The following is a 14996-nucleotide window of genomic DNA, read 5'->3' as shown; positions in this document are numbered from 1 at the left end:
GTTTCGCCCCAACTAAGCTACGACTTTTTAACACAAATGTTAAGTCCGTTCTGCTTTACAGCTGTGAAATGTGGAAAGTTACCCAGAAGACTACTAAACAACTACAAGTCTTCGTGAATTGCTGTCTAAGACGTATCATCAATAGAAAATGGCCGGATGTTATTTCAAATGAAGATCTATGAGAAGAAACTAATCAGCAGCCAATTGAAATGCAGATAAGGGAGAGAAAATGGCGTTGGATAGGACATACTTTAAGGAAGCCCGCTGGAGCCATTGAAAAGAGGCTCTAGAAAGCACGGACGTCCAAAGAAGACCTGGAAAAAGACGATCAAAGAGGGATGTCTTAACACTGGGGAAAACTTGGAACGAAGTGAAGAGGTTAGCCAACAATAGGAACAGATGGAAGTGTTTCACGGAAGCCCTATGTTCCAGGAGGAGCAACAGGAAATAAGTCAAGTAAGTCAAAGCGTTTCGCCCCAGTGTGCTAAGTTGGGCTCATCAGTTGGTAAATAGCACATCCACCCATTCTCTATCGGAATCATCATCTATATCATCATTCCATGTAGTCGAGCAGCTTGTCTACTTTCTCTATATATTGTCACTACAAGTTACAGTATAAATCAAGATTAAGACCAATTTCCACAACATGATCAATACTGTGTTACTAATTTAATAAACATTTTCTCCTGTACATCATATTACGACTGATGGAGATAGTGTCAATCTTCAACATATTTTTTACCACTGACTCATTTTTAAAGTCTCTTATTATTTAGTTGTTTTGTGTGTTTCAATATTTCTATCCAAGTTTTCATTGCTCCCCTGAAGGGGGAGGCAGGCCACCTAGTAGAGAACACCTACTCTCTGGCCAAGAGAGTTGTTTTCAACATTTTTAATTATGCCAATTTTGACTATGTAATGGCTGCACAACCGACTTTTACAAAATAGTTATATTTGTCATTAATATTTATGTATTGAATAGGTAGACCCATTTTACCTTATTTCACATATAACAATTGTCAATATGGATCATTATGAAGTTTATATCATATGATCACGCTACTCTTTCACTGGAAATCACCCGAAACAAATCGAGCTGCTTTTCTTTGGATTTTTCCCAGTTCTCAAAGAAGTAATCCTGGCATGGATTCCATACTCTGTAACCATACTCTAATATTGTGGAGAGACTTACAGGCTCCATGCCTTAATGGAAGAAATGCACTGCCCTGCACTGTGAATGGTGAACAAATATCTGTCGTAATCTCACCGTGTGTTGCAATGCCCGACTATATAATAACAGTGGGACTTCAGAGTGTTTTATATGAAAAATTCGGCATAATTCTTACAATCTTGCATAAAGTGGTTATATTTACAAAAAACAGTTTGCAGGAAATAGCAATAAGAAAAACATGAGTTCACTGGGTACCCTACCATTTCATGATACAGGCAACGTAGTGATTAATGTATCAGTAGTAGTGATAATGAGAGTACTGTTCATGTACACATTCAACAATACTATCTTCAGAAAAAAAATGATTTTGGCCTCTTTCTAATAAAATATCAGATTAATATTGCTAGGGAGGCAATTAATTATTCCCGTGAATGCCCTCCATTAGTGAAATGTTAGCATATTTCAGCTGTTTTTTAATGCAGTTCACTCAGAACTAATCAACCCTGTAAACAGTCTCGCTCTCGCATCTCAAAAGTGGTAAAAGAGAAACTTAACAAGTGGGGCAGATTGGAAGATCCTGGACCAACTGAAACGCGTGATTTTGACAACACATGTACATTATTAGAAACTTTGCATGAGGAGAAAAAGTCTGAATAACTTAAAGTTGTCAATGATTTCTTTTTACATTATTTTTGTATTTATAGTACCAATAATCAAGTCCACCTCCGTAGTGTAATGGTTAGCGCTATTAGAAGTCATCCTTGAATGCTTTGATGCCCGATACTGCCAAAAATGTAAGACTGGCATTAAGGCTGTTATGATGTTAAAATGGTACATGCAGCTCTTTTCCACTAGGGGTGTGTCTGAAAAGAGTTACACCACCTCAGGATGAGGACACGCATTTGTAAACATTTTAAACATTTTAAAGTTCATTTTGTGAGGTCTTGACTGAATACCACACAGTGCTCTGTACTGAAATACAATAAATCATTATTATTATTGGAGTTGTTAATCGATTACAAATTTTGATCGGTTAACCGAATTTTAATCAGTTTCACACACTATAGGCCACCAGAGCTCAATTGGAAGAGCAACTGACACAAAATCGGGAGGTTGTGGGTTCAGATCCCACTGGTGTCTGGTTGGCCATTTTTGTTCTGTACTTAACATCTCTTCCACACGTACTAAATGTACGAACACGACCTAATAGGTTGAAAGTCGGTTTCGATTACAATGCGGTTGTGAAAATTCAATATTCAAGGATAAATATGTTTGAGATGATGTTGAAAACTACTTGTACTTCCAGCAGGCCTATAAATGAATGATTTTCTGCATTTCTTACAAAACACTGTCTTTCTGTCTGTCCCCTTAGCACAATTATTTAATTTAAATCTGAAACTTTCACCAAGTTTTCCTTGCATTGGTTCATAAGCCATATTTGTAACTGAAGTTCACAAACACTGAATGTGAATATATACTGTCTTCTGAATAACAACCACATGAACTGAGCTTTTTCAACCTTCTGTCTGTGATATATCTGAGTCCTTCATTATATCATATTTCTTAAACGATAAAGCTCCACTGGCCGACGCTTTTCAGTAGTTGCTTATCACTTTTCTGGGAATTACCTGTTGGGATATCCTGTCTTTCTGTCCATACGTTCCCTATTAGCTATGTCTTTGCATTATATCTTGTGGGATACAGTGGGACCGATCATGACGTGGCGTGGCATCCTTGTGAAGTTCACAAGCACTGAATGTCAATGAATATATACTGTCTTCCAAATAACAACCCCACACGAACTGAGCTTTAAGTTGTCACTTTTTCTACTGCTTGATTTTTTCTGGCAATTGATACCTGTCCATTTGCACATTTCCTGGAAATTCCTTAATGACAATCCTTTCAAGTACCTTCCCCACCACCCATTATGCCGTCTGACTGTGTTTTGTGAAGGTCTGCCCATATACTACAGTAGCCTGTCCAGTATTTCCTTTCCAATAGTTTGTAAAAGCAATGGTCATAACCTTTGTTTTAGAAGAAAGCAGTTAATGAGATATTTTTGCTTTTACCTTTCTGAAAGAAAGGGCTGCCAAGCCGAGGCGGTAAAGGCGTGCTCGGTTCGCTTGGAAGGACGTAGGTTCGAATCCCCGTCAGGAAGTCATAAAATTTAAGAAACGAGATTTCCATTTCCGGAGGTGCATATGGTCCTGAGGTTCACTCAGCCTACACCAAAAATGAGTACCAGGTTAATTCCTGGGGGCAAAGGCGGCTGGGTGTAGAGCTATCCACTCCACCCCATCACGTGCCGAGGTTACGGATAGTGAAAGCCTTTACCTTCCACCCCTTCAAGGGCCTTCATGGCCTGTACGGAGATGACTTTGCTTTGCTTTTGCTTTCTGAAAGAGGGATATGAGCATCAGCTTACTTTAATTGACCTGTCAATCATACAAAGGCCAAGGTGTGCCCACCAAATGATAAATAATAATACTCTACACAGGTTTTGTGCCATGCAATCCTTCACCACACTGTAATTTTAATCGGTTAGATTAATTGGTTAAAGCATGTTGACTTAAAGATACAAATTTCATAGTGTTCCATATTGAATTGTATCACAATTAAATTGAAATAAGAAATTAAGTGGTTCAACCTATTCAATACAAGTAAATAAGAAATGTAGTGTTACATTCTTATTTGGTTAAAAGCGGTACCGGTTTCGACCACCAATCTGGGTCATCATCAGCCGATTAAAAATACAAATACAATGCATAGTAAAACAAAGAATTAAAGGATAAGTCTTTCACAAAAGCAGTTCAAGAAGCAATATAAGACAATAGGGGTTAGCACTGCACGATTTTAAATCATAAAATCCAGAAGAAGTCAAAGATCAGTCACTTATATGTAGCAAGGCGCAAGTACCTGAAGAGTAGCACAACACACGCAATGTCCGGCACTGTGCCTTAAAATGTTTATGAGAAGAGGTGAACAGTTCATTAAAGAAGCTTGCAAATACTGCCAGGCACAAAGTCACAACATGATTTAATAATTTTGAAGTCCCAAAATTGTGTGGAAGTTGAAGACAAGTCGTTTAAATAAAGTAAAATGCTAGCTCCTGAAGATCAGTGCAACATACGCAATGCCCGGCACTGTCCTTTTAAATGCCGATGAAATTTGGCGAATAGCTTAAAGAACAAGCCTGCAAATGCTTCAGTCGTGAAAATATATAGTTAACAATTGTTTTTTACGTCAACTGTTCTTCATCTCTAAAGAATCTACAAGATCCTTTTAACATTGATATATACTTCAATTATATTAACTTGCACTATATATTTTCATAGGCCCTACAAGGAAAAAGTAATTGGGCTGAATTACAGTTACCTAAGAAATATTTTACTTAATTACAATCACATTACTTTTTCAATAAGTAATCAGTAAAATTACAATTATAATTACTTCACAGAACGCTAGTCTCAAGGAAGTCACTGACGTTTTTGCACGGGCTGTAACAGTACAAAAATTTGCAAAGAAAATATATTTCTTCATTTTGTGTGTGTTTTTATCATAGAGACATTGAGACTAAACATGACAGCTTGAAAGTCTGGAAATTATCTTCTCCCATATTTTTTAATTTTAGTTAATGACTTGAAGTGTTTCAAATAATTTGTCATTTACTTTACAACTAAGATAAGTGGTTCTAAAATTTTCATCGCTAAGCCTAGACCTCTGGGGGAAAGTACACTTTTACGTTTACTGAAATGATGCCCTGGAAAGGCACTAAAAATACCTGTGTTCAATTTTAAGAACATCGTTGGGATAATTATGATGCCTTTGGGAGTATTCGAGAGATAAGCAAGTACATCATCAAGCACTGATGAAGCACTAGTTCTACTTAGAACTGACAAAATAATCAATTTTCCCGCTTCCTTTTTCTGTTTGATGTATATCAACTGTTGAATGTAACAATTACAATTTTATTTCAAGAAGTAAATTACAAGTAAAAATTGCTAAGAATGGAATAATTACAAGTAATCCAATTACTTTTCTTCAATTACTTCACAATCCTCTATAATTATGTGAAGAGATCTGTAACCTTTATTTATAATTCCATTTACTGTATGTCATTACCTCAATGAAGATCTTTCCTTATATTAACACCTAGATGCTTACAGTGATCCTCATGAGGAAAATCAATCAATCAATCAATCAATCAATCAATCAATCAATCAATCAATCAATCAATCAATCAATCAATCAATCAATCATGACTGATTTGAATTTAGGGCAATCGCCCACGTGGCAGATCCATGTCTGTTGTTTACCTAGGCTTTTCTTAAATAATTGCAAAGAATTTGGAAATTTATTGAACATATTCCTTGGTAAATTATTCCAATCCAGAACTCCCCTTCCTCCTCCTCCTCCTCATCATCATCAATGTCCCACTTCAGTCGCCCTGGTGTGGTTAACAAGCCTCCTCAACTCCTTTCTGTCCTTCCACTTTTCCTGCTCGATTACTTCTGCCACATCCAGTCCTGCCTCTCGAATGTCCTTCCAAATCTGATCCATCCACCTTCTTCTCGGTCTTCCAACTGGTCTCTTTCCCTTAACTTCTCTTTCCAATTCCCTTCTTGCTACCTGTTCCTTTCCAATTCTTTTTACATCCCTGAACCATCTCAGTCTTGCTTTCTGTATCTCCTGTACTAACAGTTCTATATTTAGCTCTTCTCTGATTTTAATATTTTGAATTCTATCTCTTCTTGTCTTTTATTATTATTATTATTATTATTATTATTATTATTATTATTATTTCATCCCCTTCCTATAAACAAATATTTGCCCTAATTTGTTCTCTTGAATTCCAACTTTATCTCCATATTATGATCTTTCCTACTTTTAAAGACACCACTCAAACTTATTCGTCTACTAATGTCATTCCTCATTCTTCCCACACTGATCTGTCATTGTGCTTATCGTAGTGTGTGTTCCTTTCAATATTCTATATTTCTATGTATGACTTGAGAATGGCAGGTCAGTGCAGAAAAAGGGAACAACAGAAAGGAAAGACTAGGACAGACATGAAAACACCATCACATTCGTCTGCATTCCATACTTTTCAATCCCCAATGAGCTCTTCTTATTTCTATCATCATCATCATCGTCATCATCATCATCATCATCATCATCATCATCACCACCACAATTATTATCATCAGAGGGTGAACAATGATGCAAGTGTAATGGACTAGTATAACTTGGAAACAATTCTCTAACCCAGGGTAAATAATGGAAATAATTGAGCTCGATCATTATTATTATTATTATTATTATTATTATTATTATTATTATTATTATTATTATTATTATTATTATTATTATGACTTGTGAGGTGTGACTGTGAGGTTGTTCACATCTATTATTATTATTATTATTATTATTATTATTATTATTATTATTATTATTATTATTATTATTATTATTATTATTATTTACGTAGTTATGTACAGACTTTATTTGGTATAAATCATGACCGTATTATTTGTGAGGTTATATCAGGAAACATCTGCGGTATGTGTATTAATATGAGTTTATTTACTGTATTTACTGTATTTACTATTTTCGATGATACAGACCATTATCTGATCTGTAGTGAACTAAGTATCTCTAGGCCTAGGGTAGAGAAAGTGAAATCTGTCTGCAAACGAATAAGGGTAGAAAATCTCCAGGACGAGGAAATTAGACAGAAGTACATGGATATGATTAGTGAGAAGTTTCGAACAGTAGACAGTAAGCAGGTTCAGGATATAGAAAGTGAATGGGTGGCATACAGGGATGCTGTAGTAGAAACAGCAAGGGAATGTCTAGGAACAACTGTGTGTAAAGATGGGAAAAGGCGAACATCTTGGTGGAATGATGAAGTGAGAGCAGCCTGTAAACGTAAAAAGAAGGCTTATCAGAAATGGCTCCAAACAAGGGCCGAGGCAGACAGGGATTTTTAAGTAGATGAAAGAAACAGAGCGAAACAAATAGTTGTTGAATCCAAAAAGAAGTCATGGGAAGATTTTGGAAATAACCTGGAAAGGCTAGGTCAAGCAGCAGGGAAACCTTTCTGGACAGTAATAAAGAATCTTAGGAAGGGAGGGAAAAAGGAAATGAACAGTGTTTTGAGTAATTCAGGTGAACTCATAACAGATCCCAGGGAATCACTGGAGAGGTGGAGGGAATATTTTGAACATCTTCTCAATGTAAAAGGAAATCATCATGGTGGTGTTGCAAACAGTCAAGCTCATGGGGAGGAGGAAAATGATGTTGGTGAAATTATGCTTGAGGAAGTGGAAAGGATAGTAAATAAACTCCATTGTCATAAGGCAGCAGGAATAGATGAAATTAGACCTGAAATGGTGAAGTATAGTGGGAAGGCAGGGATGAAATGGCTTCATAGAGTAGTCAAATTAGCGTGGAGTGTTGGTAAGGTACCTTCAGATTGGACAAAAGCAGTAATTGCACCTATCTATAAGCAAGGGAACAGGAAGGATTGCAACAACTATCGAGGTATCTCATTGATTAGTATACCAGGCAAAGTATTCACAGGCATCTTGGAAGGGAGGGTGCGATCAGTCGTTGAGAGGAAGTTGGATGAAAACCAGTGTGGTTTCAGACCACAGAGAGGCTGTCAGGATCAGATTTTCAGTATGCGCCAGGTAATTGAAAAATGCTACGAGAGGAATAGGCAGTTGTGTTTATGTTTCGTAGATCTAGAGAAAGCATATGACAGGGTACCGAGGGAAAAGATGTTCGCTATACTGGGGGACTATGGAATTAAAGGTAGATTATTAAAATCAATCAAAGGCATTTATGTTGACAATTGGGCTTCAGTGAGAATTGATGGTAGAATGAGTTCTTGGTTCAGAGTACTTACAGGAGTTAGACAAGGCTGTAATCTTTCACCTTTGCTGTTTGTAGTTTACATGGATCATATGCTGAAAGGTATAAAATGGCAGGGAGGGATTCAGTTAGGTGGAAATGTAGTAAGCAGCCTGGCCTATGCTGACGACTTGGTCTTAATGGCAGACTGTGCCGAAAGCCTGCAGTCTAACATCTTGGAACTTGAAAATAGGTGCAATGAGTATGGTATGAAAATGAGCCTCTCGAAGACTAAATTGATGTCAGTAGGTAAGAAATCCAACAGAATTGAATGTCAGATTGGTGATACAAAGCTAGAACAGGTCGATAATTTCAAGTATTTAGGTTGTGTGTTTTCCCAGGATGGTAATATAGTAAGTGAGATTGAATCAAGGTGTAGTAAAGCTAATGCAGTGAGCTCGCAGTTGCGATCAGCAGTATTCTGTAAGAAGGAAGTCAGCTCCCAGACGAAACTATCTTTACATCGGTCTGTTTTCAGACCAACTTTGCTTTATGGGAGCGAAAGCTGGGTGGACTCAGGATATCTTATTCATAAGTTAGAAGTAACAGACATGAAAGTAGCAAGAATGATTGCTGGTACAAACAGGTGGGAACAATGGCAGGAGGGAACTCGGAATGAGGAGATAAAGGCTAATTTAGGAATGAACTCGATGGACGAAGCTGTACGTATAAACCGGCTTTGGTGGTGGGGTCATGTGAGGCGAATGGAGGAGGCTAGGTTACCTAGGAGAATAATGGACTCTGTTATGGAGGGTAAGAGAAGTAGAGGGAGACCAAGACGACGATGGTTAGACTCTGTTTCTAACGATTTAAGGATAAGAGGTATAGAACTAAATGAGGCCACAACACTAGTTGCAAATCGAGGATTGTGGCGACGTTTAGTAAATTCTCAGAGGCTTGCAGACTGAACGCTGAAAGGCATAACAGTCTATAATGATAATGTATGTATGTAATGTATTTACTGTAAGAACACATAATTAATAGTATAATTTATATTATTTATTATATATATTATTTATTTACTTATTTATTCATAATTAATACAGTAATATATAATTTATTATTACCTGTATAAATGATGTATAAATCAAATGCAATGTTGTGCAACACATGGTAATAGTCCAGAACAATGTATCTTTGGAACTAGAGAGTTACAGAAAATTCCATTCATTGTAAATAGGTTACTGGAGACTCTCAAAATTACGGGAAAACATATTGTGTCACATTCTTCTAGAAGCCTAGCCAGGTAGTGTATATAAAGAGGCAGTCTTGAGGGTTGAGTGGAGTTGTTTTAGTGAGAGTTATGAGTGCAAGTCGTTAATCAAGTATATGAATTTGTTGCATTGGTAGTTGGTTGACATGCAAGTGTTGCAATCTCCTTCTTCTTCTTCTTCTTCTTCTTCTTCTTTGTAGAAGTCAAGTGTTCAAAATGGTGGTTTATTGATGAGTGTGTAATGTGTATATCATGTGTAAATAAAACTACACAATTGACAGCATTTCGTGTGTGCGTCTTTGTGGTAACAATAACATTCCCACTTGTTGAGGGGCCATCTTGAAATATCATAAATCTTCAAGAGAAAGTATTGGATAAGAAGAAAAAACAGAGAAAAATGGAGGAGACCAAAAAATGAAGGTGATTACAGGTGGTAGAAGAATAGGAATACAGGAAAAACTCAGAAGGAACTCTATGGGTCTCTACAGGCTGTAACAGTAAGGTACAGCCAAACTTTCAAAAAACATTCCTCACACATAGAGGAAGAAATTGCGTTACATGAACAAGAGACCAGAAATGATTTATTTCCATGTTAGAACTCGTTTTCTGCAGCTCCACATAATACATTAATCATGGGAAACACACAGGAACAGAGCGTACTAGCGTACCAGATGAAACTCACAGGCACGAAGACTCTCTGCATCTTGTACTAGGATTCACTGTGATGGTAGGTTGATGCTAACATGTTGAACATTTCAAGTAACAAAGAGTTTCATGGAGTATGGTGGTACATTTCATTCCTGTGTGTTTCTCATGATTGATATACAGTAGAACCTCGACAATTCAAAATCGGTTAATTCAAAATCATGCCTAATTCGAAGAAGCTCTTGTTCCCGGAAACATGAGGTATGGTTTTGCATGTTATTTAAATTGTTTAATTTTAAATATAAATAATTTGTAATTCGAAGAACAATGTCGCCCTTACATTTAAAAAATAGTATTTTACAGAGTAATTTAAATTCAAAATTTCCCCATGTCATGAAAAAATGAGTCTTCCGGAATGTGTAGGGGTAGCTTTCCACACTTTCACTCATTTCGGTGTGTCTACAGTGTGCTTCGTATTTGTTAAGTTCAAGTGAAATCATTCAGAGCTTTAACCCACGAGTGGTCGCTAGCCGTATTGCAGCACGAGTGGTTGCACGTGAGACTTTCTCTCACATTAAACTTCATTTAAAATAAATATATCTTCCACAATTTTGCAGGGCGTAAGAGTGAAATGAATTACTGTAATGAGACGCAAAGTCTCCGTTATACATTTTAGATCTTAAAACAATGAAATGATTAGCCGTATATTACAGAAACAAATTACTCAATGGAGATGAGTCATTAGTTCAGTCACGTTTAACATGCTGGCTCTCTGAGCCCATTTGGCAGGTTCGATCCTGGCTCAGTCCAGTGGTATTTGAAGGTGTTCTGATATGTCAGCCGTAGATTTACTGGCATGTAAAAGAACTCCTGGGAGACAAAATTCCAGTCCCTCAGCGACAGCAAAAACTGCAAAAGGTAGTTATTGGGATGAAACACCAATAACATTTTTATTAATATAGTACTTCTTGACAGTTGCAATACAAATGCAAGAGTAAAGCACAATAGGTCTTCTCTCTAACATTTGAGTTAGCTGGAGTTTGTAACAGCACCTATTACCCAACATTCTTTCTCGGCTCATAATTTTGAAAGACTCATTTATCAGTAACTGCAAATGTACATAGAATGTTTTGCGCATGACTTAAGTCAAATACTAACGCCTACAACAGGATAAAGTTTCCCTCTCGACCTCAATATAACACCAACACCAGTGGATGCGCGATGAGAGAACCTCTCACACAGGGCACACAAACTCATACAAATCTTTGTACCGACTAGAAGAGGGGATGCTTACCCTTCAAATATGAATCGCCTTACTCACGACAGTTATCAACTCAGCTAGAAGAGGGAACAGTTACCTCCCTAGCATCACTGAGAAGTAAACTCATAATACAAAATAATGTGAGAGAAAATTTCATATAACGACCACTCGCGGGTTAAGGTATGCCACAATATCACGTAGCAGGCAGTGTGCAGAGAAGCAGAGTCCGCGAACACTGGCGATGCTCAAATAATCAATTCGTATGCACCGAACAATATTGTCAATGCCGATGAAACTCGATGAAACTGCATTTTTTTAATGCCAAGCCTAAACGGATTTATGGTTTTAAAGGAGAGAAGTGCCAGCCCGGAAATCATACAAGGGTCATTGTACAGTGTTGCAATGCACACGGAAGCAAGAGACTTCCTTCCCTCGTCATATGAAAGTTCAATAAGCCACGATGTTTTAAGGGTGTTGGGCACTTTCCATGCACATACAAGGCATGTAAAAATGCAAACAGTACAGTAATCCAAGAGATAAAGCATTTAAACAGTTGAGCGAGCATAATTTGACCTCGTCTTTGAATCGTGTTTTTTTTCCGTTGAGTGAGGTTATGTTTGCCATTGTTTTATCCAAGTGCATTATGAGAATAATGTAAATGAACGTTGTTGGATACATTTTGGAAATAGTGTTTTCCATGGCATTCAAGTGGTTTAAACTGAGAATCAAGGTGATTGCATGCATTCATGGGTCTTAGAATTCTTTGTGACGCGGAAAGGATTACCATTTCTGAATTACGAGTTGGCGGTTAATTCGAAATCACGTAATTCGAAGTCTGATTTTTGCATCCCAATGACTTCGAATTAACGATGTTTTACAGTACTAGGTAGAGTTGTATAAAATGAGTTCTAACATATCCATATACAGTAATATATTCTCTTCTTCTCTATATGATGTGAGAAATATGTCCTGAAAATTTGGCAGTACTTTATGGTTACATCCTCTATAAGTAATGGAAAGGGAACAAACAAATGACAAATGGTAGAAAGATAAGAACAAGTATAGGAACACATGTTAAGCTGAACGCAATGATAGATCACTGTGATAAAAGGAGAAGCAGCAAGCTTGCTTGTTGTTTTAAGAGGCCTAACATCGCAGGTCATTGGCCCGGAAGCAGAAAGAAGAAACAAGGATAAATAGTATAGATGATTTATCTATTTGAACACCATGGCATCCATAATGATCTCATGGTAGAGAAAATCAATTAACCCTCCCTTTCCTAATCCAACCTGTGAATAATTCTGGGTTATCATATTGAAAAATTAGTAGAAAATTGTATGGACTAGAGAAAGTTGATAGGATGCAAAAGCTACTTGGAGGATTTTCTCAAATGGTGATAACAATCTGAAAAACCACAGAAAATAGTTTAAAGGATACAGTTTGATTCTTTTTCAATCTTGGTGTCTCTTGGTGGACCAGGTAGATTTAGGATCACCAGCTGAGCTTCGTGAGATTTATTCACAATGACTTCGTTCAGCTTCACAGCCGTATGCATCCGCCTTACGTTGCCCTCATCCCTGAAAAAGAAAAGAGGATGTTCTTAATACTCAAGACAAATCAAGAATCTGTATAAAAAAATTATCTGGAATATTTTAAATGCAGAAAGTAAGAATAGAGTTTAGAGCAGTCTCTTACTCTTCATAAAACAGAAAACACATGTCTAGCATAAGAAAATACATTATAGGTTAGGCTGGGTTAACTCTTCAGCCCCCATTTCAGTTTCTATATGCAAATACAAGGCAGGTGAAAAGTTGTTTTCTCCAATATTCATTCGTAGGTTTCATACTTGTACACATACGCAGATGTCACATTACTGGAACAAATTAGTAACCTATGTATAAGTGGTGGATTGGGAATTATGTTTATGCACCAAACTGTCTTCTAATGTCATGTTTTGTTATTGTTGTTAAACCTGTTTGCCTAATGTTTACGTGCAGCTGTTGTTTTACATCTTGCCGTATTTCTGTTTCTTTAGTTATATGTTCCCCAGATTCTCAGCTCCATAATATATTTATATCACAAACTGAGCACACCTGAGTTCTGAGTTAGACCAGAGCTTTAATATATTTTTTGAGATATGCGAGGACAGGATATCACAGTTAAGTGCAGGTTCCCTCACTGAGTTAAGTCAATGTTCTACTAATGATACATACTCCATATACTTATTTCATTCCCTGATGTTAACTTGAAATCCTGCCACGCCACTAGAAATCTGCACTGTCTGGTTGAGAAAGCTCAAATCATAAACCAATATGGAATGCTGTGGGCTACAGGTAGCATACATACAAATTTTGCGTCCTGCAGACTGCATATTTGACTGGTTGAAGTATGTACGCATTGGTTCAAGCAAATTAGTAAGTTCATGTATGAAGTAAAACAAAATATAACAGTGATTTCAGTATTCATTCTGTATAATATATATGCAATAACCTACTTTGAAAGTAGAAACATGAATTTCCTAGTAGTTTGGTTTTAAACGGCTAATCTGCAGATATCCTACGCAACTCACAAGACATCAGGGGTAACCGCTGAAAGTTAACATATTCAGCTGGATCTGTGACCTTGATGATCACTACCTGACCACCTGACCAGTCAAAAATACACCGTTTATGTGTCTATTTTGCAGCTCTCAGATGCACACACATTTTAATAAAACTGATCCCTACCAGTTTTCTAATTTCAAAGGCTCAAAGACAGAGCACAGACAATTTACTCTGTAGTTTGAGTTTGTCTGCAGATGTATTCTTTATAGATATCTCAAGCACAAGGAATAATAATCACATGATTGATAAGGTGTCAAAAATGCTCATAGAGAGATGAGGCTTAGTCAGAATATGACCTAAAAGTTTTCCATTCAAGAGTTCACTGTAGCTTGTTCTCTCCAGCAGAAGATGATCACAAATATCTTACTAACGATGGTCACCACTGCTTTATTGTAACTTGATAAATCCTACTGGGGGATGATTATTTAACTCTTCTCCTTATCGTTTATCCCACTTCATTGCGGGGTCCACTGCTTTGAACTCCATTGTCCACAACACCTGATTCTTGGTGGTGTTTGGAGTTATACCAACCAAGAACATGCCCTCCTTCAGATCATCAAGCCATATTTCATTGGTTGCGCTCATGGTTGATGGCTCTCAGGGTTCAATTGTAAGACTGTCTTCACAACTGAAGTACCATTGGTACACAGTACATGGTGATACCACATCTGACAAAAAACACATTTTCCTGGGTACTGGAGATGCACCAAATGCCGTCCTCACATCCTCGATTCTGAGATGGTTCAGAATGTTTATTGAGGTAGTATTTCGTGAGGCACTATGCTTGGTTGGTGTCATTTATAAACCCCCTTGTATTGGCTATTTACAATAGGTAGAGGAAGAGCTTCAAAAAATACTACCTAGTTAATCGCATGTCATAATTATGGGTGATATGAACATGAATCTATTAGACTGTAATTCATCCCAGTTGAAATAGCTCTCAACAACCTTTACCACTTGTAACCTGTCCACACTCTCACTCTCTCCTACCCAACATACAGCCACTTCGCACAGACTGCTAGATCTTACTTTCATCAACAACCCGTCATTACCAGTAGTTCACCTGCTAGGTAGACTGAATTAGGTGGACCTTGAACTTCTGGCTTGGCAAAGTTACAGAGCATACACTCCATCCTTTTACAACTAATTCTGAGTACATTTGTCTCCAATGCTTCCCTCCAAAGTTCT

At 37.2% G+C, this 14996-nt stretch overlaps 1 protein-coding gene across 2 annotated transcripts in view; it reads right to left on the bottom strand.

Annotated features, from left to right (window-relative positions):
• Positions 1-14996, bottom strand: part of kcc (solute carrier family 12 member kcc) — a 590870-nt gene that overhangs the window by 11103 nt on the left and 564771 nt on the right. For both annotated transcript variants that reach the window (XM_067145914.2, XM_067145915.2), the window contains one exon: positions 12643-12782. In XM_067145914.2, the coding sequence (XP_067002015.2) occupies positions 12643-12782 (140 nt within the window). The remainder of the gene's footprint in view (positions 1-12642; positions 12783-14996) is intronic.

This window comes from Anabrus simplex, chromosome 4 (genome assembly GCF_040414725.1).
Source record: "Anabrus simplex isolate iqAnaSimp1 chromosome 4, ASM4041472v1, whole genome shotgun sequence".
NCBI lineage: Eukaryota > Metazoa > Arthropoda > Insecta > Orthoptera > Tettigoniidae > Anabrus > Anabrus simplex.
Note: the sequence above shows the minus strand (reverse complement) of the source record. Positions and strands in the feature narration are given on the sequence as shown.